The sequence below is a fragment of the Mustelus asterias genome, chromosome 20, assembly GCF_964213995.1.
Source record: "Mustelus asterias chromosome 20, sMusAst1.hap1.1, whole genome shotgun sequence".
In the NCBI taxonomy this organism is placed as follows: domain Eukaryota; kingdom Metazoa; phylum Chordata; class Chondrichthyes; order Carcharhiniformes; family Triakidae; genus Mustelus; species Mustelus asterias.
This window is the reverse complement of record NC_135820.1, coordinates 42,378,533-42,400,827: the sequence shown is the minus strand read 5'-3', so window position 1 is coordinate 42,400,827 and position 22,295 is coordinate 42,378,533. Positions and strand designations below refer to the sequence as shown.

The window sequence follows — 22,295 nt, the reverse complement described above, 5'->3', positions numbered from 1 at the left end:
GAGTGAAAAAAATACACCTCCCCTCTGTTTTAAGTGAGTGACCCCTTATTTTAATATGTGTGTGCTTTTTCTACACAACACAACCATTAGTCATATCAGAGCATTTAGTCCTCATCACGCAGTGGTCACCATGTGGTTAACCACAGTGGCTCCACTGCTACTCCCACAGTGGAAAGCTGCAGAATGAAGACAGCAGGATTGCTGCTGAGATACTGGGCATTGTCCGGAATGATTCCCCACCTGTGATGACATATTGAGGAAAATGAAATTTCTTTTGGTTGACATGTTGCACCTACAAAGTGATGCAAAGTAAATAGCATCCGGCAATCTTAGATAAGCTTGCTTCACCTGCAGCAAGGAACCATGTTCACGAATGTTCATCACCAGTCACTTTCCCGGACATTGGCAATGTGATCCTTTCCCTCCGTAAGATTGCAGATCTGCCTGCAGCCAGTGACAGATTTCAGTGAGGACATCTTACTGCAATGCAGATGTCTGTCAGAGTGTTCCTTGCTGGGGCAGACACAGGCAAATTGCTCCCTGTACACCTTGAGCAGATAGAGCTCTTCTCCCCTTCCTCCATCTTCCAGCAGCTTGTCGTGTTCTGTGTGGCCTCCGTTTCTTCTTTCCAACGTGTGTTTTTCTAAGATGAATGACTCCTACTACATCCATGTCTGTAAGGGACTGCTTTGTGTAGAAGCCTTGAGTCAGCCAAAACTCTTGAGTGCCTGTCACTCCGCTCCTTGTTGTAGTCTGTTGCACATTTATACCACTATAGAAAGCAGCAAATGCTTGTAGAATTGAAACGATGGCCAGAAGAAATCATTGACTAACTAACCTGGAAGCAGTCGATGATCCTTTGAAATAATGCTGGTGTGGCATTCTTCCTGTTGCATGAATGAAGGGTCAGCTGTGCAAGGCTAAGAGTGGACTGAAACAATGAACTCCAAAAATTAGCACCCTCACTGATGCGGCATCCAATACGATTTATCCCAAACGTGTGCGCAGTGCAGGTGCCATCTTAGTCTTATAACAGCACACAAAGAGCCCACCAGTCTGGATCCCAATGCTGCACTTGAGCTTAAAATCTACAGCGCCGACCCTTACAAAAAGCGAAACGTGAAGAAATTGAGAATGAGAAGTAACGCAACATCGAACCTTACTGGTAGTGAAATGCTGCAACTAAGGCGATAAATGAAATTGTAAGGTGCACCATAAATACTTCAGAATAAATGTTCAAGGGAGCAATGTCTTAACTGAAAATAATCCGTACCAGAATGCAACAATAAGAAACTAATAAGTTATTTAAGGTTTCGACAGCCACCTCAGTCCAATGACAGTGCAGTGTAACCTTCTTTAGTCATGGGCCCAAAGAGTGAGTGTCACCAGGTAAATTAACCACGAGTATCCCAGTTTAGTCAGGTGGGCACACCTTTCATCAGCAGTAACCAGACAGTGATTAAAAGGGGAATGCAAGATGATTTTCTTTCTGTTTGGATCATAGATATTGTGTCTAACCATCTCCCTCCCCCCCTCCCCCCTCCCCCCCCCCCCCCCCCCCTCCCATCCATCCCACCTCAATGATCTGGCTGGTAACTCAGCAGTGGTCAGAAATCGAAACTTTATGGTCTTTATAGTTCGGTAACAGACCATCTACAACTGAGTCCTGGAGGAGCGTGGAACTAAACAGGTTTTGCTGAATATATTTAAACGTTTCTTCACAGGTTGGATTTCTATTCTGAAAGGCAGCCAAGATTTAAATGCATATGCTACTACAATAAAACAGTGAGACTTAGCTTCTCCCGTACACAGGCAATACCACAAGTTCTATCAGATTGTAAAACTCCAGGGTCTACATAGTTAGCTTCACCACAAAAGCTTTAGTGGAACCATAATGAGGTGCACAAAGTTCTTTGAACAGTGCCCAGATAGAATATCACTTTGATCGCTAATTCAAGGAGAGATGAAAAATGGCACTTTCGGTATTAATCTGTGATTAATAATTATGCATAGAATATGCAAAAATATTCCAATCGCCTTTTGAAAACTTCCAAAGAAAATAATGACTTCATCAGATTAATGCTGATAGGGATGCAGTGTTTACATAAAATACCGAATGAACTTCACAACCGTATTTCAAAAACACCCCATGAGGTGAAGCTATGAGGATCTGGGGAATCGAGTCCATTGCATTTTCCTTTCTAAGAAACATGTGCAAAGATATCACTTCTTATCCTTGAAACTGTCTTTCAGAAATGATGCAGGATTTGTATTTTTAGCTAAGCTACAGGAGTTTCTGTTTTGTACGGTTGTAAGCACTTGAGGCTTGACTTCCCCCATGCCAGTTAATGCTACTGATTGTATGTCCCAACTGTGGACATAAACAGAGGGTTTAACACAACAGCATTTAGTGATTCTCCCCATTCCCTTCACCTCCGCCCCAGTCCCAGCCGTTAAAATGACATTTACAATGTCTACAGTTACTCCGAGGAAACATTGGGAAAATTCTGAATATTTTATGATGAGCTAGTTAACTCTCTCAAAACTCAGCAGTATAGACAAGATAGAAGGTACAAAACATTTAGAAAATAGTTGAAAAAATATTAACCGTAGCAGATTCTTGGTACTGGGCAGGCAGGGAACCACAAAATGAGTTGTGTTTGGCCTCAAATTGAAGATCAGGAAAAGAAATACAGGACAATTCAACCTTGGAGAAGCATTCTGTGACCCATCTCTCATCCACATCAAGTACAAAATGGCAGCTGTGGCAAAATTAAAGGCTTGACTTCAGCGTTGTTAATTCATTTGCATGTAATTTAAATAGGGGAGGAGTTTATGCTAAGTAAAAAGGAAAGGATGGTTTCTTCACAACATTAACTCAATACATCTAATGCTGTTTTTAATGCCAAAAACAGAATCAGTAACCAATTTGAGACAAAATGGCTGCTCTGTGAAACTTCTGACCAGATTAAAGCCTATTATGGATCAGGCAGCTTCAAATTGGTCTTCAAGTCATCTTTGAACTAAGATTGGGAAATCAGATACATATGGAACTGACTATCTTCTCACACATGAATTACGAAAAACAGCTACAACAGCAGTAAGCAGTAATTTATGGGGACATAGCAATTACCATTTTTGCACTAAATCTAAACTTGCTGCTTAACCCAAGATGCCCACATAATGTGTAAAACCATCTGAGGCAGAAGCCCCAACTTTGTATTGTTAAGACCAAGGCATAAATCCAGAAAAGCCCCTAGATCTATGCTCAATGCTTCAGATCCAAGTAGACAAATGCAATTTTGGCTGTAATTTTTCTCCTAGTTTGCTTTCCTCATCTGCGTTGGGGCTTTAATTCCTAGGGTGAGGAAGGGCACGGACACAGTGGATTTCCCGTGAGAGAACAGGAATTTGGGAGTAGAACCTGCTTCTGCTCCATTCTAAATTCCAATCTGAGATGGGGAAAGCAGTCTTATGAGTTTTCTGTCCTCTCCTCTTACATCTGGCAGAGACTTTGAGGGAGCACAATGGCACAGTGGTTAGCACTGCTGCCTCACAGTGCCAGGGACCCGGGTTCAATTCCAGCCTCGGGTGACTGTCTGTGTGGAGTTTGCACATTCTCCCTGTTTCTGCGTGGGTTTCCTCCCACAGTCCAAAGATGTGCGGGTTGGGTGGAATGGCCATGCTAATTTGCCCCTTAATGTCAGGGAGATTAGCAGGGTAAATACATGGGGTTAGGGCCTGGGTAGGATTGTGGTCACTGCAGACTCGATGGGCCAAATGGCCGCCTTCTGCAGGTAGGGATTCTACGATTCTATAAAGTCCAAGGCCACCCAAAGAAATCCAGCCTGTCTGTCATATAGGCCCAATAAAAATCTGATGTAGGTGCAATGCTGCACCTTAAAGGCTTCAAGGCTGCCTGAAAGAAAGACAAATGATCCTAGATAGACTCTGTTGTGCCTTTACAGGTGTGAATAATCCATCTTGTTTCCTCTTCCCTTACATGAGACCCTCTAACAACCAACTCCCTGTCACTTACCTGCAAGCAGGTGGGTGTCCAATGATAACTGGGTCTTCACCTGCCTGGCAGCTGCTGTGCACCCTCTTCTTGAGGACCATGAAACATCAAAACCAGCCCAGAACTGAGGCTTGGGCCCGTGAATGTATTTCAAACTTGCTTGGCCAGCCACCTGCACCTCTTTGTTCTGGGTTGACCACTAATTTCAATGCAAGTCCTTTTCTCACTGTGCTGTAGATCTGGCTTGATAAAGTACAGTCACCGCAAGATAATGCAAAGTTTGGGAACCCACCAAAGTCTGAACCCTAAGATGGGGAGCTTTGTAAGCAAGGTCAAACAATTCGATGGGGGAGTTTCATGGGGCCGCAATACTGCAACCACTTAAAAGCTGTTGCAGCCAATTAGCTGCAGTCATATGAATATGAGTAATTTTTGGTTTTATTATAGGCTAGGCTTTCTCAGGACCAAGGCAAAAGACTGAGCTATCGCTGATGGTGAGTTTAAGGGATGGCATTGTGGCACAGTGGTTAGCACTGCTGCCTCACAGCGCCAGGGACCTGGGTTCGATTCCTGGCTTGGGTCACTGTCTGTGCGGAGTTTGCACGTTCTTCCCGTGTCTGTGTGGGTTTCCTCCGGGTGCTCCGGTTTCCTCCCACAGTCCGAAAGACATGCTGGTTAGGTGCATTGGCCATGCTAAATTCTCCCTCAGTGCACCTGAACAAGCGCTGGAGTGTGGCAACTAGGGGATTTTCACAGTAACTTCATTGCAGTGTTACTGTAAGCCTACTTGACTACTAAATAAACTTTAAGCTCAGCTTTCCCACTCAGTAACAAAAAAAACTGGATCAAAGATCTTAATTATTAACAAAAAGTCATGCACCTTAAAAAAATTTTTATGAAGAGATACGAGGTGAAATTCAACTTTGACATCCAAGTAAACTGAAACTGCAGTTTTATAAGATTAATCATAAGAATAACTCCGTTACATTGATTTAAAACAGGTTAACACTATAGAATGAGGTTGATACTGATTCCTTTAACAGCAGTACACTACAAAACCTTTTAACTCCTAAATTGCAGCCACATCTCGAGCATACAGCTCATAGGTGGGGTTCTCTGTTGTGCACAGCATCTGCTACACACAGTCACTTCAGTTTTATAAATCAGTTACTTGTGTGCAAATTAATTTTTAAAGAAAGAATTTGAAGAGGGTTTTACTTGTAAGGTATTTGACTAAGAATTATTGGAAAAAAGGAGCCATTTCCCCTGATGCACATTATCGAGTTGGATTCTCATAAGCAAGCGTGGGATTTGTTGTAGCTGCTTTATGACAAAGGAGAACCTAGTTGAGGTTTTAAACATGAGAGCATTATAAATGCAAAAAAAAGTACAGATTGGTTGTGAATTGGTTGTTGCATCAATCCATTCATGGTAAATATGATTTTCCAATAACATCCCAATTTCACATCAGTTACAGAGTCTATCAATGACCTGTGTACACTGTGATAATTAAGATGTGCAAACTCCAGCAAATACAGGGTAGTCAACATAACAGCAGGCTGATTGAAATTAGGTGCAGATATTCAAACAATGGGAAATATTTTGTGGTTTGTAGATACAGGAACTGATTGAGAAGGGCCAGGTTATATTGGGTTCAGCCTGAGAATGCTTTGAAAATCACTCTCAGTGGAAAGAATGTGGGATTTATAAAACCTTAATATACATTTCATGAGCTATCACAACTCCTTCCCCCTCAATTTCCTTCCTTTACTTTCTTCTCACAAATGTAAATGTTAACGATTGAGTGACTATAAGCAGCCGCATGTAGGTAGGGATGGTGAAAAAAACTGCAGTTGATATTAGTCATTGCCAAAAATGAGGTATGTATATGCTGACAATATTAATGGTTTAAATATTTTTGATTTGAAAAAGTGTTGATAAGTGTGTTTTATTTCTATGTGAAGGTCAGATGATATAAACATCTGAATTCTACCCCTAGAAGCAGTAAATTGAATAACCTGCCTTCATACCATGTAAGGAGTCTAACAACACCAGGTTAAAGTCCAACGACTTTGACCTGGTGTTGTTAGACTCCTTACTGTGTTTACCCCAGTCCAACGCTGGCATCTCCACATCATTCTTACCATGTGGCATCCATCGCCACTCAATTCCCATCTACTTTACTGTGGTGCGTAACCAGAAGGATCACCATTATTCAATTCAGATGGTCTGAATTCAAATGCAAAGCTCAAGCAAAAGCAGAATGTACTTGTGATTTTTTGGGCAATAGGAAACCTGCTCTGATTTAGTGTCCATTTAGGGGTGGTTTTGTGCAGTGGGCTACCAGGAACTAGCATGACGCTCCCCCAAACTAATTTCATACAGCACCCTTGTGGCAGGAGTTCTTGTGGCGCAATGGGTAGCGTCCCTACCTCTGAGCCAGAAGTTCCAGGTTTGAGTGCCACCCCAGGACTTGATGGCCAAGGAAGGTGCATTCATAACACGGTCAAACCGGTTGAACTTCAACCTGCAAATCCTCCCAACATGCCAGTAGCTGACAGTAAGAGCGGGAGAGACTCCTGGAGTGGTGCCCCTTAAGCTATATGCCTGTTTCAGGAATTGCTAGATATGAAAACAGATTAAAATCTGCCTTAGTGCAACACTAGGTTCAGGAAGAGAATTGGAATTGGACCTTTGCTGCAGTAGAAAAAGACTTCCATCCAGTCTCAAATCCCAGAAGAAAGAAATTACTGGGGAGAATTTTCCCATCCCATCCACGGGAATCAGAGCGGGCGAGAGGCGGACCATGGAAAGGTCTGTTGACCTCGGGCAGGATTTTACGATTTTGGGATGAGCACGGCCGTAACCCAATCCCGAAGAACCTCCCACGCTAGGCCGCCAGCAAATGGACATATCCCACCACTAACAGAACAAGGATGACTCTGTCATCAAAAATATATATTCACCAGCAGAGTATTGTGTACTTATAGGAAGAACATTAACAAATTCTAAGCTGTTCTAACGATGTGTATGAATTATTTGATTTATTCAATACATTTGTCCAAAATATCACTTTGGACTTAATGCTTGTTGTTACCATTCGGTATTAATTGTCAACACTCAAAAAATGTGCCAATTTCACTTATTTATTTTCCATGCCTACATGGTAAACTAAATTAAGTTCCAAAACATTGCAACCAGAATTTTTTAAATATTCAATTCATATATTTTTTATATTTAATTCATCAAGCTTACTTTTCCCTTAATATAATGCCAGCAGTGACCTCCCTGAATTATCCTCTTCGAGAATAGTCCAGTCTCCACATCATATCCAATTAGATATATGGAAAATTCAACAGGAGGGGGGGCATTTGACCCATCACCTCTGTGCCTGCCAAGAAAGAGCTGTCCCACCCAAACCCACTTTCTAGTTCCTGGCCTGTAGCTTTGGAGTTCATAGCGGTTCAGCTGAATATCCAAATACTTTTAAAGTCAATGATTGGTTTCTACCTCTGAAACCCTTTCAGGCAGTGGTCTCCACTATCCCCTGAATGAAGTAAAATTCTCCTCAACTCCTTTTTAATGCACTTTCATATTGAAATGTCAGAGGAGGAAGAAGGAAATGGACCAAAAGAAAAATGAATGCAAGCTTATCCTTAGTAACATTGGAAAGTATATGACTAGAAAAGACTGTGCAGTTCCATCAGGCCAGATACAAAACAAAATGGATTTCAAAGTTGAACAATGGATCTATTTTGCAATCCCTCTAATTCCATTTACTTCAGTCTTTTTCTTAAGATCGTAGCTGTAAGTTTCAAGGTTTACTGCAACAAGGGATAACCTTTCATTTTGTAAGACAATGGCTTGCTCTCTGATAGTGAACTCTGTATTAAGCATCTCCCAACGTGGTTAAAATCACAAGAAAGAGAAGCAGGAGTAGGTCACCAGATCCTTCAAGCCTGCCCTGCCATTCAATAGGGACATGGCTGATCTATGCCGGCCTCGACTCATTTTCTGTGCCATTTCCTCAGAGCCCTCTCTACCTTGATCTATCAAATATTTATCCACCTCCACTCAGAATACTTCCAATCTATTTACATCCTTCCTTAAATAAAGTGGCCAATTTCACTTTTGCCCATGAAGGTACACTGTTGAAATTAGCACACTCCAGGACCTCCTAGTTGGTGACCTTGTCTTGCCAAGAGATACCAAGGATACATCTGAGACAGCGAAGGTGGAAACTGTTCAGTCTTTTCTCACGCCTCCAAGTCTCACCACTGCAGAGGAGTGCGATAAAGAAGCAGGCTTGATAGACCCGCTATTTGGTGTTCTCAGTCAGGTTGCTGTTGTTCCACATTCTCTTACTCAGCTTGAATATAACAGCTACAGCTTTTGTGATACATGTGCTGATATCAGTACCAAGTGGCAGATTGTTGGTGATTGTGGGCTTAGATATGTGAAGTCATCAACAACTTCCAACATCACATTGTCAATGCTGATAGGTGACGGTATGGTAAAATCCTGTGCTATGACATTTGTCTTCCTGATGCTGGTGATCAAATCAAATTCTTTAGAGGCATGAGAGAGTCTGCCCATTGCTGCTGCAGATGTTCCTCATGTTAGTACGACATCATCAGTGTGGAGCAACTCTCTGATGAGGATTGGCTGAACAGTTTTCTGTTAGTTCTGGTATGTCAGAAGACATCCTCTTTAGATGACCAGAAGGCAAATGACAGCAAAGAGAAAAATGTGCCCAAGAGTGTCAGTGCCAGTTTGAGCTTGCTATGGATCACTGTGGGTGGCATGGTGACAGAGTGGTTAGCCTCACAGTGCCAGGGACCTGGGTTCAATTCCCAGCTTGGGTCACTGTCTGTGTGGAGTCTGCAACATTCTCCCCTTGTTGGCGTGGGTTTCCTCCGGGTTCTCCGGTTTCCTGCCACAGTCCAAAAGATGTGCTGGTTATGTGCATTTGCCATACTAAATTCTCCTTCAGTGTACCCAGACAGGCACTGTAGTGTGGTGGCTCGGGGATTTTCACAGTAACTTCATTGCAGTGTTAATGTAAGTCTACTTGTGACTAATAAATAAACTTTAAAAGGTTCCAATGTTGCCCCGTTATTGCTGACCTTACCCATCATGTTGTCATGGAAAGAGATCACGTTGAACAGCTTTGGCAGGCAGCCAATTTTCTCCAGGAGTTTAAATAGACTGCTTCTGTACACATGGTTTAATGCCTTGGTGAAATCGATGAAGATAATAGATACAGGTCTCTGTTGTTCACAGCATTTCTCTTGTAGCTACCGGACTAAGAAGATCATGTCACTTGTAGATCTTCAAATTCTGAAACACCAGGATTCAGGACAGAAATGGATAGAATTGTTAAATGCAATTCCAAAAACACCAGTAAAAATCTTGGAATTCCATGAAATCAAAGTGGAATATGACTTATCCCATCACCCTACTACTGATTCCTCTCGGCATTCCTCAGCTCCCGTCAATGCCTGCATGCATCTTGTCGTTCTGTATTTTGGGCTTTGGCCCATCAGTAGGCTTCTTATCTAATAAACAAAATTGCTAACGGCAGAGGAAAAGCTGATTGGTCACAAGAGGAAGGGAACCAAGAGTGACTTACTTTCTTAACTTGATTACTTGTGAAGACAATATAGCTTTCTAATTTTTACGATGCATTCTTCCTTTGCTCAAGATGCCTGCCCATCACAAGCAGGCATTATGTATGAAGAGCAGAAATCAGCATCATGAATGTACTGCACTCACAATACTAGTCCTTAGTCTTTAATATATCCTCAAAGAAAGTCCGGTCAGAAACATAGTTAAGCTTTATTACAGGCACAGCAGCTTTAAATATGTAATTTACATCGGTAGAATTTATATTAAGGAAATCGTTGCAATAATACTCCTAAATAACAACTTGCCTACTATTCATGATCACCACTGGTGCCAACATATTATCCACGGGTATAAACAACTCAATCATACAGTCAAATCTCAACATCACAAACCCATGGGAAGTGACAACTTATTTTTTACAAAGCATTGCTTTATTGAGACTTCGGAGCTTCAGCAAGTATTGGGAGTGGCCCCTTATAATGGATGCTTTGTAGCAACAGAATGTGCTATAATGCGATTTGACTGAGACATTATGATCTGTCTCGTAAATAATAGCCTTACTGTTCACATGAGGTTTGTATTATGATCAATTGCATACATATGATCACCATGCTGTTTGAATCCTTTTTTATTCCACAACGATAATGTTATAACTAACACAAGCAGCGACAAACAAACTGGAAATGATTCTGGATATCTATGTTAAGCACTAAATTCAGTTAATACATGCTTGTTAGCTCACTCGAGTTATTACTACATGTTTAACTATTTTCACTTGCTCTCATTATGCAATCAGTTCAATGGTGTTTGTTTTAGATTGTTTCATGGTTATTAAAAGAGATGCTTATCACAAAAGATGTATTTTGATGCCCTTTTTTTAAGTTGGCAAGTTTTAGCTACAACCCTGTATGCTATTAAAGCAAACCATATATCTTAAATGCCATGCTTTGCGTTCAACGTGTCTTCGACAGGGTTGACCACATCTCCTACATGGCTGGAATTTTACCATCCCACCCGCCACGGGATTCGGAGTGGGCGAGGGGCGGACCACGGAAGGGTCCATTGACCTCGGGCAGGGTTTTATGGTTTCGGGGTAAGCGACGCTGTAAAACCCCGTCCAATATCTCTCCTCCATTGATCAGCTCAGTGGGACTATTCTTCCTTGGTTCCACTTTTGCCTTTCCAATTGTACCTGGTGCATCACTAGCAATGGCTTCCCTTCCAGCCATGTACCACAGCAATTCCCCAAGGATCTTTCTTTTCCCATCTCCTCTTCTGTATCAGTAACATTATTTGCAGGCATGAGGTCAGCTTCCACATACATGTAGATAACGCTGAGCTTGTATCGCTCTTTGTGTCTTTGTTTTGTCAGACTTAAAACAACCATTCTCCGATGAGTGTTAAGTTCCTCCAACTAAACACTATGACTGCAGCAATTGTCTTTTGTCCCTGTCACAAAATCGATACACTCACCACCGATTCCACACTCTTCCTTGGTCAATTGGCTTTTGCAAGTGTCCTCACTCAACCCTGAACTGAGTTTCAGGGCCATATCAGCTCCATCACTATGATCTACTCATAATATGTGCAGACACCCATCCCGCCCTAAGTTTACCTACCTGAAACCCTCATCCATGCTTTTGTTATCTCTAGCTACAGCTAGCCAGTTGGTTGGGTTGATGTGCTCAATATGCAGAGAGTCTGAGGACACATGCTAACCGACTCGAGAACAGCTTCTTCCCTTCTCCCTTCAGAGTTTAGAATGGACTTACTTCACATTAAGTTGATCTTTCTCTACACCCTAGCTATGACTGTAATACTATATTCTGCACTCTCTCTTTTCCTTCCCTATTTACAGTATGCTTTGTACAGAGTGCAAGAAACAATACTTTTCACTGTATACTAATACATGTGAAAATAATAAATCAAACAGAATGCAGACTTGAGGTTACTATCCGATCAGCCATAATCTTATTAACTGGTGAGGCAGTCTCGAGGGGCTGAATGGTTCTTTGTTTGTAAATTTGAAGTGCATATCTGCAGAAGCATCAAGGTTGTGCTTGAGGATGCTTCTGTTACCCTGGCATTAGCTGAATCATACAGGGCACAAAGGATGAATCTCTGAGTTAGTTTTAGCAAAGGCAGCACTAATGGCACAATAGAGAAGAAAGGAAATATCAGTGAGGCGTTTTTCTCCTGATTACTGATATCTGCTAAAAATGTACATATGCAGCCATTTACAAGGGACACAATCAGGATTGATATAATGGCCGGTATTTCCAGTCCTGTCTGCCACCGAGATCTTAGAGTCCCACTGAAAGTTGGCCTGCCACATTCCCCACAGCAGGTTTAAGTTATTTTTAAGTTTATTTATTAGTGTCACAAGTAGGCTTACATTAACACTGCAATAAAGTCACTGTGAAAATCCCCTAATCGCCACACTCCAGCACTTGTTCGGATACACTGAGGGAGAATTTAGCATAGCCAATACACCTAACCAGCACTTTAGGACTGTGGGAGGAAACCGGAACACTCGAAGGAAACCCACACAGACACGGGAGAAGGTGCAGACTCCTCACAGACAGTGACCCAAGCCAGGAATCGAACCTGGGTCCCGAGAGCTGTGAGGCAGCAGTGCTAACCACTGTGCCATTGTGCCACTCCATGTGCCACCGCACCACCCAAAATCCTGCCACAGTGGGAACAGAAAATCACGGCCAATGCCTCCATTGTTCAATCACTTCCTGACAGCAAGACTTAGGCATAAATAATTTAGATATGGTACCAGAGGGAGCTTGTAGAGGTGAAGCCATTAAAGATTCAAAACCTTCAGTAGATGATGGGCTGGGATGCTTGATAGAGAAACTGAAGAAGAAAAGAATTGCCTTTCTGACTTTGTATAAATCTAATCTCCATATCCATAGGTCTAAATTGGCACAAGGGTAACCAGAACAAATTATTGAACTATTTCCATTCTCCTTGTTTGTCCTTCCAAGCGAAGATGATCGTGTTAATATCTGGGGTGTTTGATAGGCTTCCAGTGGGTACAGAGAAGACTGCTAAGGCCGATTTGTACCCGGAAAGTTCTGTTGTAATTAGAACAGGATACACAAGACAACTGAGTTTTGGGTGAGCTGTCAGCTCAGGATTTCCTCTCCTTACGTTTTCTCTCTGCCTTTGATGTGTGCTTGCTTTCGAAGGAGGCCGCACCTTCTTTTTATTTGGTGCAATGATCCTGGATGAACTTCTTCCAGAATTTAGGGTTGATATGAAAACTCCTAAGTGAATCCTACAGAGTATCCCTGTAGCATCTCGTTTGATCACCATGGGAATGCACCGTGGACTCAAGCTCTCTATCAAAGACTTGCTTTAGTAAGCGAGTCAGGCATGCTGGTTACATGACCAGCACAGTTCAGGCACAAGTAATATAAAAGTAGAATGAATGTGAAGTATTTAGGTCCTGATATAGACATTTAGGCTTATTTACCATATATGTAAACAGGAATTTTCATATAGGAGTTGATTGTGCATCCGAAGAGACTGACAATTCATGAGATTGGAGGAGTTAATCCAAGTAAATCCATTCAGCAGTGATATTAATTCCATATGCTTTTCACTATCAGATATCAAACTGGATCATCCATTGATCTCTTGGATGAATGATCCCATTTGTCAACAGGGTTTGGCGTTTAGGAAATGAGTTGGCAGAATAGCTTCCAGGAATCGAAGATTTAAAACCATCTCCATTATTCCTAACGGGTGTGTTTGTTCATGATAAAGGTGCCTAAATGCAACAAGCACATTGCCCCATCTAACTTGCAATTGCAGATCAGATTTTCACAGATGAAAATTTCAAGAATTAGAAATTAAAGAAATGTTTGCCACATGATTTCAGCTCCATGCAAGTTTTGAACGGGTAAAATGGGCCAGAACTGCCTATGAACTATTCAATCACTGCAGGCTTCGTGACCAGCCAATTCCTGTCCTCACCTGACATCACAGCAAGTTAACAAATTGTGAGTGATTCATTTTGCAAATCCAAACTAATGTAACTGACCTTTTTTTAATCTCAGCTACTTATTCTGGAGAAATCACAAACATGCCACATGGAATCTTTTAGGACTTCTAAGACTTTCCAATAGAGGTTTTGGACACGAACCAGATTTTTTTCGTGCTACCTTTGAACTGTGTTGTAAGCCGACCTTTTAGCTGTTGTACTTCATGTTTTCAGATCCTTCTATATGAGCTTTATGCACCTAATAAAACTACATGTGTTTATGTGTTTTAGAAGCTATCAAAAAAAAACTAAGCACGAACATCAGTTAGAAAGTAATGATCAGAGTTGTAGGTAACACAGTGGTTTAGGCTCCAGGCTCCAGTCAGCTTCTTGTGCCCAAATGACTATTGTGGTGACTCAAGAAAACACATTCAATCGGATTACAGCTGACCATTTGCCTCCAATGCCGGGTTTCGAAAGCTGCCAATGGGTATGGCTGAGGTCATAAGCACCTACCATCGAATCTTCCCCATGGCAATCTATACTCCGAGGCGAGGCCCAAAATAATTCTCCAGATAATCTCTTTCAAGTCAGAAAAATAGCGATAAAACGACAAACAAGCCAACTCTTTACTTACCTTTAAGTGTCATGTTACCCCTATGCAAAGACCCAAATTAGTTGTGGGCAAAATAAATATAAAGTACGGTATGAATCATTAAATTGGCAAGTGCAATTCTGTGGTGGAATTGACACATTTTTATATCATGAAAATTGCACTAGCGTTACAGAAAGGGGAACATTTCACCCTGTGTACTTTGGTCCAAACAATCATAGCAAGCAGTCTCACAACACCAGGTTAAAGTCCAACAGGTTTATTTGGAATCACGAGCTTTCGGAGTGCTGCTCCTTCATCAGGTGAAGATTCGATGGCTCATTCGATGAAGGAGCAGCGCTCCAAAAGCTCGCAATTCCAAATAAACCTGTTGGACTTTAACCTGGTGTTGTGAGACTTTTTACTGTGCCCACCCCAGTCCAACGCCGGCATCTCCACGTCATGGCCAAACAATCATGTCTTTGAACCTAACTGAGACAGATAAAACTTCTTTCTGATGAGTACTAATTCCAAATGTCCCATTCCTGTCTAAGCGAATACAAGTGAAATAGATTGCTGTTACCTATTGCTATTAGGATAATTTCAATTGAAAGGGTAATTATATAATTATGTAGTGCAGGAAATTAAAAAAAAAATGTGACTGAACAGTGTGGAGGAGACACTTCTCGGAAGTTAAGATTTCAAGTATAAATTTAGATAGGGAGATCTCTATATTGCATTTAATCCTTTCATCCTGGAGCTGGAAGAAGTTGATGCTGTAAGCGAACAAAAGTCAGTACAGGGAGAGATAGGTTTCCTAGCCCCTGTCAGACTGTCATTCCTCATCTTTATGAGTTCAAAATGACAAGAGATGCCCGCATGAGATTTTGTTTTAAAAGGAGATTTGTGATACTCAACATTTTAGTTTTTTTTAAAAATCTGACTTATATTTTGTAAAGGTTCTTGTACTTCAGTTACACCAATAACTTTATGACAAGAATTTTTTCTTACCATCATCCAGGTACGCCTGGTCCAGATTCTGTGGTTCCTGCTTCACTGTGACTCCGGTAACTGTATGTTCCTTCTCTTGCTGATCCAGTATCAATGATGTGAGCTGAGTTGGTGAAGTGCCATTTTTGGAAACCTTCTGTATTGCATTGGATGTTTGCTGCTGCTGCTGCTGCTGCTGCTGCTGGATCACGGCCGCATATTGATTTGGACTACTTTTTTGCATATGGTGAACTGCTTGTGGTGTAGTGGACCGCACAATAGGCACATGGGCATCATTCTCTGAATATATCTGGCGCTGGTAATCCTGGTGGCTGCTGTATCTCAGCTGCTGGCTGGTTGGTGAATGGTGAATCAGAGAAGATAACTGCTGATGGGTTGGGGAGTGTTGGATCAGAGATGACTGATGATTGGTTGGAGAATTGTGAATCATGGAGGAAGACTCGTGGTTGTTATGGGAATGATGGATTATGGTGGAGGACTGATTGGTTGGAGAGTGGTGCGTCATGGAAGGCTGGGCAGGTGACCCAGCATGCACCAGCACTGATTTGTGGCCATCTTGAATTATGGGAATTGATGGCCCCATAACTGCAGATGGTTGATAGCCAAGATGATTAGGGCTGCCATTTTTGGATCTCTGATAGACAACCCCTGTTGGATTCTGCTGCTGGTATTTAGAATCATGTGGAGAAAATCCAGACCGACAGGAAGCCATGTTTCCCCCAAGGCAGGAAGTGGGGTTAGTGACCATTACTGGGGTCATGGCCTGCTGTGAAGAATAGAACTGAGACATGGTTCTATAATGTCCAGTGTTGCAGAATATGGCATCTTCACACTCATCAGTAGGTTCTGTTTTAATAATCGGTACTGAAATAAATAACATAGAAAGTACATTTATTCTCAGCTTGTGTTAACATATTCACAACTACTGAACAATATGTAGTCACAATACAAATTAGTTAAGCTATTTAGTACTTGGACTTTCAAAAGCCCAGGGCCGATAAATTTGCTATGCTGGTGTGCAGAGGTAAATACTTAAAGGGGAAGGAAAGGCGACCAGCAAGGTGCATGTGGTGAGGGGAATGGGGTTTGGGGGTGGGGGGTGTTTGGTGAGGATGAAGAGGGGGCAGAGGAGACCAACAGTCAAGTTGAACAGTGACTGGTAGAAGCCAGTGGTTTGAATGTGAAGCCAGGACTGAACACTCCTTCACCATCCAACTCCATATTTAGGCACACATTTTTATTCCTATCTTTGTTAGCAGTTCCTCGAAAGTTCAGAGGCATTTTGACCTGGTTTCCCTGAGTGCATCTGGCCTGGCAGCACCCGTGTTACAGGCAGCCCAGTTATGCACAGAGTGTTTGGCTTCACATCTGCTTATGGAAATGACCTGAAGCCATTTCGAGCCACAGGCCTTGGAGACTTCCAAACCAATATGGTAGAAACTTCTGGGTTATAACCAGCCTGTGGTTCCTTCCTGTCAAGTTGGATGTGTCAGTTTAGTATCAGAAAAAACAGCTGTGGCACCATCACATTTCCAGCCCCAAATGTTTCACTTAGAACGTTGCTCAAAGGGGTTCACATCAGATGACGTTTGTTATATGATACCCATATGAAGTGAAGAGCTTCAATGTTTAGAATATTCCTTTTCAATATCAATGAAAAATATTTGCTTTAAAGCAAGCATGTCTTCAAATTCATGATATGAGTAGAATAATGAATGGCATTACATTTTTAGACTCGGACTATCCTATTGCATTTCATTCGATGAGGTGCTGGAAAGTTATTGCCAGTTTAGCTAACCTTTTAGAAATATTTTAAGGTGTTCTTTGCCCTTTTTACAAAAGCAATCCAGCTTCTGTATTTCACATCACTCTCATGAAACGAAGCTGAACTGCTTTACGTTGTTAAGGTACTTTCACTGGCCCTGATAATTCGGAATGTTTCTGCTATTAAGGCTGGATAGGAAGCAGAAAAGTGCTTTCGGAACTGAACCCTTCCTGTGCTTCACAGGATAATTCTCATATCTTCAAAAAGCAGCAGCGCATCTCAACATTTGAACCTGTTTCAGACTTTAACAGGAGATCTTATTGATTTAATAGGTGTGCAAGCAAACGTGTAGATATTAATAAAATACAGATTTGTAATAAATATGGATCTCAGCTTCTTAAAAAATCAACCGCCTCATTATATACTGTTTGTAGTCAGGCTTTATGACTGCAGTGGTCCTTTTCTTATGTAGTAAATCTAATAGTGGAAGCTAAATTTAACCTAACCTATTTCTCTGAAGGTTTCAACTAGCCCAACTCAAATTAACTAAAATTGTTGAACAACCTCAGTTCATTAAATACCCCTGAAAGAAGTTTCTGGGGCTTTCTGGATTTTAACTTTTAGCTACATGCAAAAACTAACCACCAATCATGCTCATAACTAAGAAAATGTGCACAATATGCATTTGTTTGAATGTGGCTTGGCTTCTTCCATAAGCTTTAAGGATAGCTGAAAGAAAACCTGGCAACATTTGCATTGAGTTAGCCTGGAGACATGGTTCCAACTGCAGCTGGTTTCTTTTCTCATTCAATTCCTTGTACCAGTGCAAGTCAGGTGGGCAGTATGTTTCATCCAAACACCAACTTGACCTTGGCTAAACCCAAGCACCTCTCTGGATTCAACTACGTCGAACATTTTGGACTAGGGAATCCATGATGTTTCTTCACATCATTTACCTGCAGGCAAATACACAAATCTCTGTGGTTGGCTCCTTTTCCTTTTCCCATTGACAACACAGAAGTTCACCTTGGCTGCTGTGCGGATATGTTGGTTCCGATAACGGGGAATTTCAACAAAGAGAATGCTCTAGATAGAGAATAAGCAGAAGGTGAAAATGCAGCCACGGAATGGAACCCTGTTCATTATTTTGCCATTTTTTGCAAAAACTCTACAAAATGCAACAAACAGGTTTGTTTCTATTATTCCAGTAACTAGATTGACGGTGCATTCCTTCCCTTTAAGAATAAAATTGTGGTTGTACGACCCATCCAAAATCCTCATGCTATGGGTCTTATGTTTTATTGCCTAATGTTTTGCAATCATTATGGAGCTCCGTATTCAAACTTAGCTGAGAGCTTAGCTGTGGGATAGTAGATGGGGTAACAGCATTGCATTTGCTACGCAACTTTCCAATCTGGGTCCATTTGCTAGCAACAGACAACTCTACAAACTCAAGATCCTCACTGAAGTATTATAGCTCTTGATCTTTTCATATCAGTAAATTAGTGCAAGTTTTACAGAGTTAGATCAGTTTGCATATCATCTGTTCTACACTTTGCGTGGGTAAGCAAAACACCATAAAGGATACTAGAGTCATGACTGAGTAATCAGTGCCCGGTGGGCCATTCTACTTGTGTTAAAAAAAGAGAACGTAGAAACTGAGCACCCTGGAATGGTCAATGCCATTATGTCCTCAGGAATACCAATATCGTAAATTTCAAATCATGGCCGGGCATTCAATGTGAGTGCACTGGAAGTAGTATATTTTTGACAAAGGGACTGAAAAATCTGAGCACTAGAATCATCCACTTCAATAATGGAAGGTCATTGACAGAGATCTGGGTGCAGGTTATAAATCTGCCCTCCCAAGAAGTAATAAACACTAAATGCTGCACAGTGCAAGGGTCCATAAAGATTGAGAAAAGTAATGCGATGCTTTAAAAAAGTCCATAAAATTGAAAATGCTGCTCAACTTCAGTCGTGCAGAATTTGAGAAAGTAAGTGAACATTACATGGATAGATTAAATTAGATTCACATTTTCCCTCATGTGTACCTGGAAAGGAAAACTCTATTAATGCAGTAATAAGCTACAATAAAACTAATTACACTCCACAGCGGAATACCTTTATGCTTTATCATTACTGACACCTCTCTTTAAATACACATAACTTGATGATACTCGTAAGATCCTATCAGAGGCCAACAGAGAATGCCGTTCTGCTAGCCTCACCTGCCCCGATTTCGGGGTGGGCGTGCCAGTAGAACTCTGGCATATTTCACCAATTTGTGCCTTAATTGATTTTTTAAAAACTGCAATATAATCAACCATCCTTAGCAGAGTTATTGATCAATGTAAATTTCATAAAAATCTAAAATGTTGACCTTAAAAGCTACATCAAAATGGAATTTGCATAAAACTATGTCAATACATCTGGCCCAGTTTCTGTTGCTTATCCAGCCTTCAGAGAATTAAATAATTCACCTTGCTGATAAAAAAACCATTAACATCGCGTGTCCCAACCCACCTGCTTGCATTAGGCAATGCTGAGGATTTTAAACTTGTGTTGACAGATAGAGAACTAGTATAGATCAATGAGGACAGGAGTAAAGGGTGTGCAAGACATGGTGCAGGACCAAGATATGGGCACTGAATTTTGAACAATTTGAAATTTATGGAGGCAGTGGCCAATAGGAGGAATATCGGATAAATCAAACCAAGAAGTCCATCAAAGACGTAGCTAAGGGTTTGAACAAGAGTAGTGCTGAGACTGGAACAGATATTGCATAGGTTGGGGCAGCTATTCAGAAGGTAGGATGTGAGGTTTGAAGTTAAGATCTAGGCCAAACAGGTTGGTGTACACATTAGTTGTGTCTGTGTGGGTAAGGGAATGATCTCTCATATATTTAGGTGGAGGGAATTTTGACCCATCCACAACTAGGGGCAGTATTTAATGGAGGAGACAAGGGATCTAACCTATCGGCTAGAGAGTCGGTGACAGCCCTGCCTTGCCTTCTTTACGGAAAGGTCTACTGCAATAAGTGCCACTCAGGCATTTAACTGGACAGCAGCAGGGGAAGAGTTGGAGAGGGAAGGAGGAGGGTGGTGTTGGATGCTCTCATCCCTCACCTCCCAATGTTGGGTTCCTCAACCTGGCACTGAGTGCCTTCGAACAAGGAAACCCCTTGGGTGCCCATAAGCAACCTTGCATGGATTTGCTTGTTGTGCTCCCCACCTGGTGAGACCCCTGTCTGCCATTGAGTTAAAACCGACAATGGAAGGGTGAGGCCTTTAGATGGACATTAATTACCCACTTAAGGGTCTGCCTCAATTGGTGGTGGGGCAGGAAGGCCAACCACGGGCACCCCCCACTATGGACATAGTCGGGTGGAGACAAGGAGGTGGTGAGGTCCCCACTCATCATCATCTGCATTTAAATGCATCACGAAAGAGGGCATTAAATTCCACCATAGATGTGAGGCAAGTTGTCTGACAGCATGAAGATGGTGGTGGGGATTGTGGGAAGTTATGCAGAAGTAGAACTGCTTAAAAATGGAAGCTTTGCACGTAGATGATCTATGACGGCAACAAAATAGTGACAGTTATACACAAGTCCTCAAAAGGATGAATATTCTACATTAGTGAAAAACTTATTTAACTGTAGAAGAACATTTGTTTTAATCTGGCTGAAATCAAGTTACCTCAGATGTATAAGTATGCTCAATTCTGAATCTGCTTTAATCCTGACAAATGCTGTTTTAATTATTGGCAGTTCAGTAGAATTATCTTTATTTAAAATATAAAACACCATATCAGCAAATTTTCTTGAGTTTCTGCAACATTTATAGGACTTTCAAGGGTTAATGATATTTATTTAAATTTTAAAGTATTAATGAAAAATCCTTTCCTCAACAAATTCTTACTCGAGATAGAACGTCCTTTTCAGCTTTATACTTACAGGCTGGCTTTTATCTTTATCCACTGTTGCCTCTACCTCCCATATCTGTTGTCCATCTGAAAAAAATGTTTGAGCACCATTAAGAGTGAATAATCAAAAAGAATGATAATGTAAGTCTATTTAGAATTAGTATTATTCAGTATCAGATGTGAGAGTTGATGCCACTGCGTGCATTCTTAGAAGATCCAACATTATTCATTGAATCTACCAATGCAAAATCAGCTGAATTTTTCCACCAAGATGTACATTATTTGAATATTTCATACCACATAATGAAGCAAATGGCTCCACAGAACATATATAATGTGCGAAGAAACCACTTCCCATTAAACAAGGAGATTTCGAAAACAGTAATTTGAAAAAAAGCCAATTTAAAGTGGCAGTTGCCTTTTATTCCTATATCCATCAATCCAATATTTTAATTTGCATTGTAAAATTTACAGTTGGCTTTCCAACACAGGTGTGTGACTTTTACAAGTCTGCTTACCACATCAAAATAAACCTATTGTTTTAATGGGTTGCTGCTGGCCCAGCAGTAGGCCACACAGATGGTGATGCCATGATGCAACGTCATGTTATCATCAGAGATGCCAGTATTCTTTGTAGCAACATTGGCGTGACGAAACGGCATAACCATACCACAGATACGCACTGGTCAAAATACAGTGACTGCTTTAGCTTGCACTTCAACAATGCAGTAGGTTTATCAGAAACTGGTTGCATATTACAAAGGTGAGTGCAGGAGGATGGTGCAATTAGTTTACTTTCTCAAGGGTCCTCATTGAAATATAATGGAACCAAGAAGATATTTTCTTTCCTATCAAGAATCCCTGACAGTTGGATTCAAGAAATCTTGGGATTGTTGCTGTGTACATGAGATCTGGGGGTAACCAATGGGGGTGGCATAGTGGCACAGTGGTTGGCACCGCTGTCTCAGAGCCAGGGGTTCAATTCCCGGCTTGGGTCACTGTCTGTGTGGAGTTTGCGCGTTCTCCCCATGTCGGCGTGGGTTTCCTCCAGGTGCTCCGGTTCCTCCCACAGTCTAAAAGATGTGCAGGTTAGGTGCACTGGCCATACTAAATTCTCCCTCAGTGTACCCGAACAGGCGTCGGAGTGTGGCGACGAGGGAATTTTTAACAGTAACTTCATTGCAGTATTAATGTAAGCTTACTTGTGACACTAATAAATAAACTTTACTTTACAATGGTGCAAATACATGAAGACCAATGTACGAGTAATAAAAAGTATTGAAATTATAATGGCGGGCCCGGGATTGTCCAGTTAATTGGGCTTATCAAATATCAGTTCCAAACACTTCGCTCCAAGT

General features: G+C 41.4%; 1 protein-coding gene across 2 annotated transcripts in view; it reads right to left on the bottom strand.

Moving 5' to 3' along the window:
• LOC144508484 (nuclear factor of activated T-cells, cytoplasmic 2-like) overlaps positions 1 to 22,295 on the bottom strand; it is a 133,181-nt gene that overhangs the window by 45,226 nt on the left and 65,660 nt on the right. For both annotated transcript variants that reach the window (XM_078236448.1, XM_078236447.1), the window contains exons 7-9: positions 20,969 to 21,024; positions 17,968 to 18,097; positions 15,247 to 16,110 (exon numbers count right to left, since the gene is read on the bottom strand). In XM_078236448.1, the coding sequence (XP_078092574.1) occupies positions 15,247 to 16,110; positions 17,968 to 18,097; positions 20,969 to 21,024 (1,050 nt within the window). The remainder of the gene's footprint in view (positions 1 to 15,246; positions 16,111 to 17,967; positions 18,098 to 20,968; positions 21,025 to 22,295) is intronic.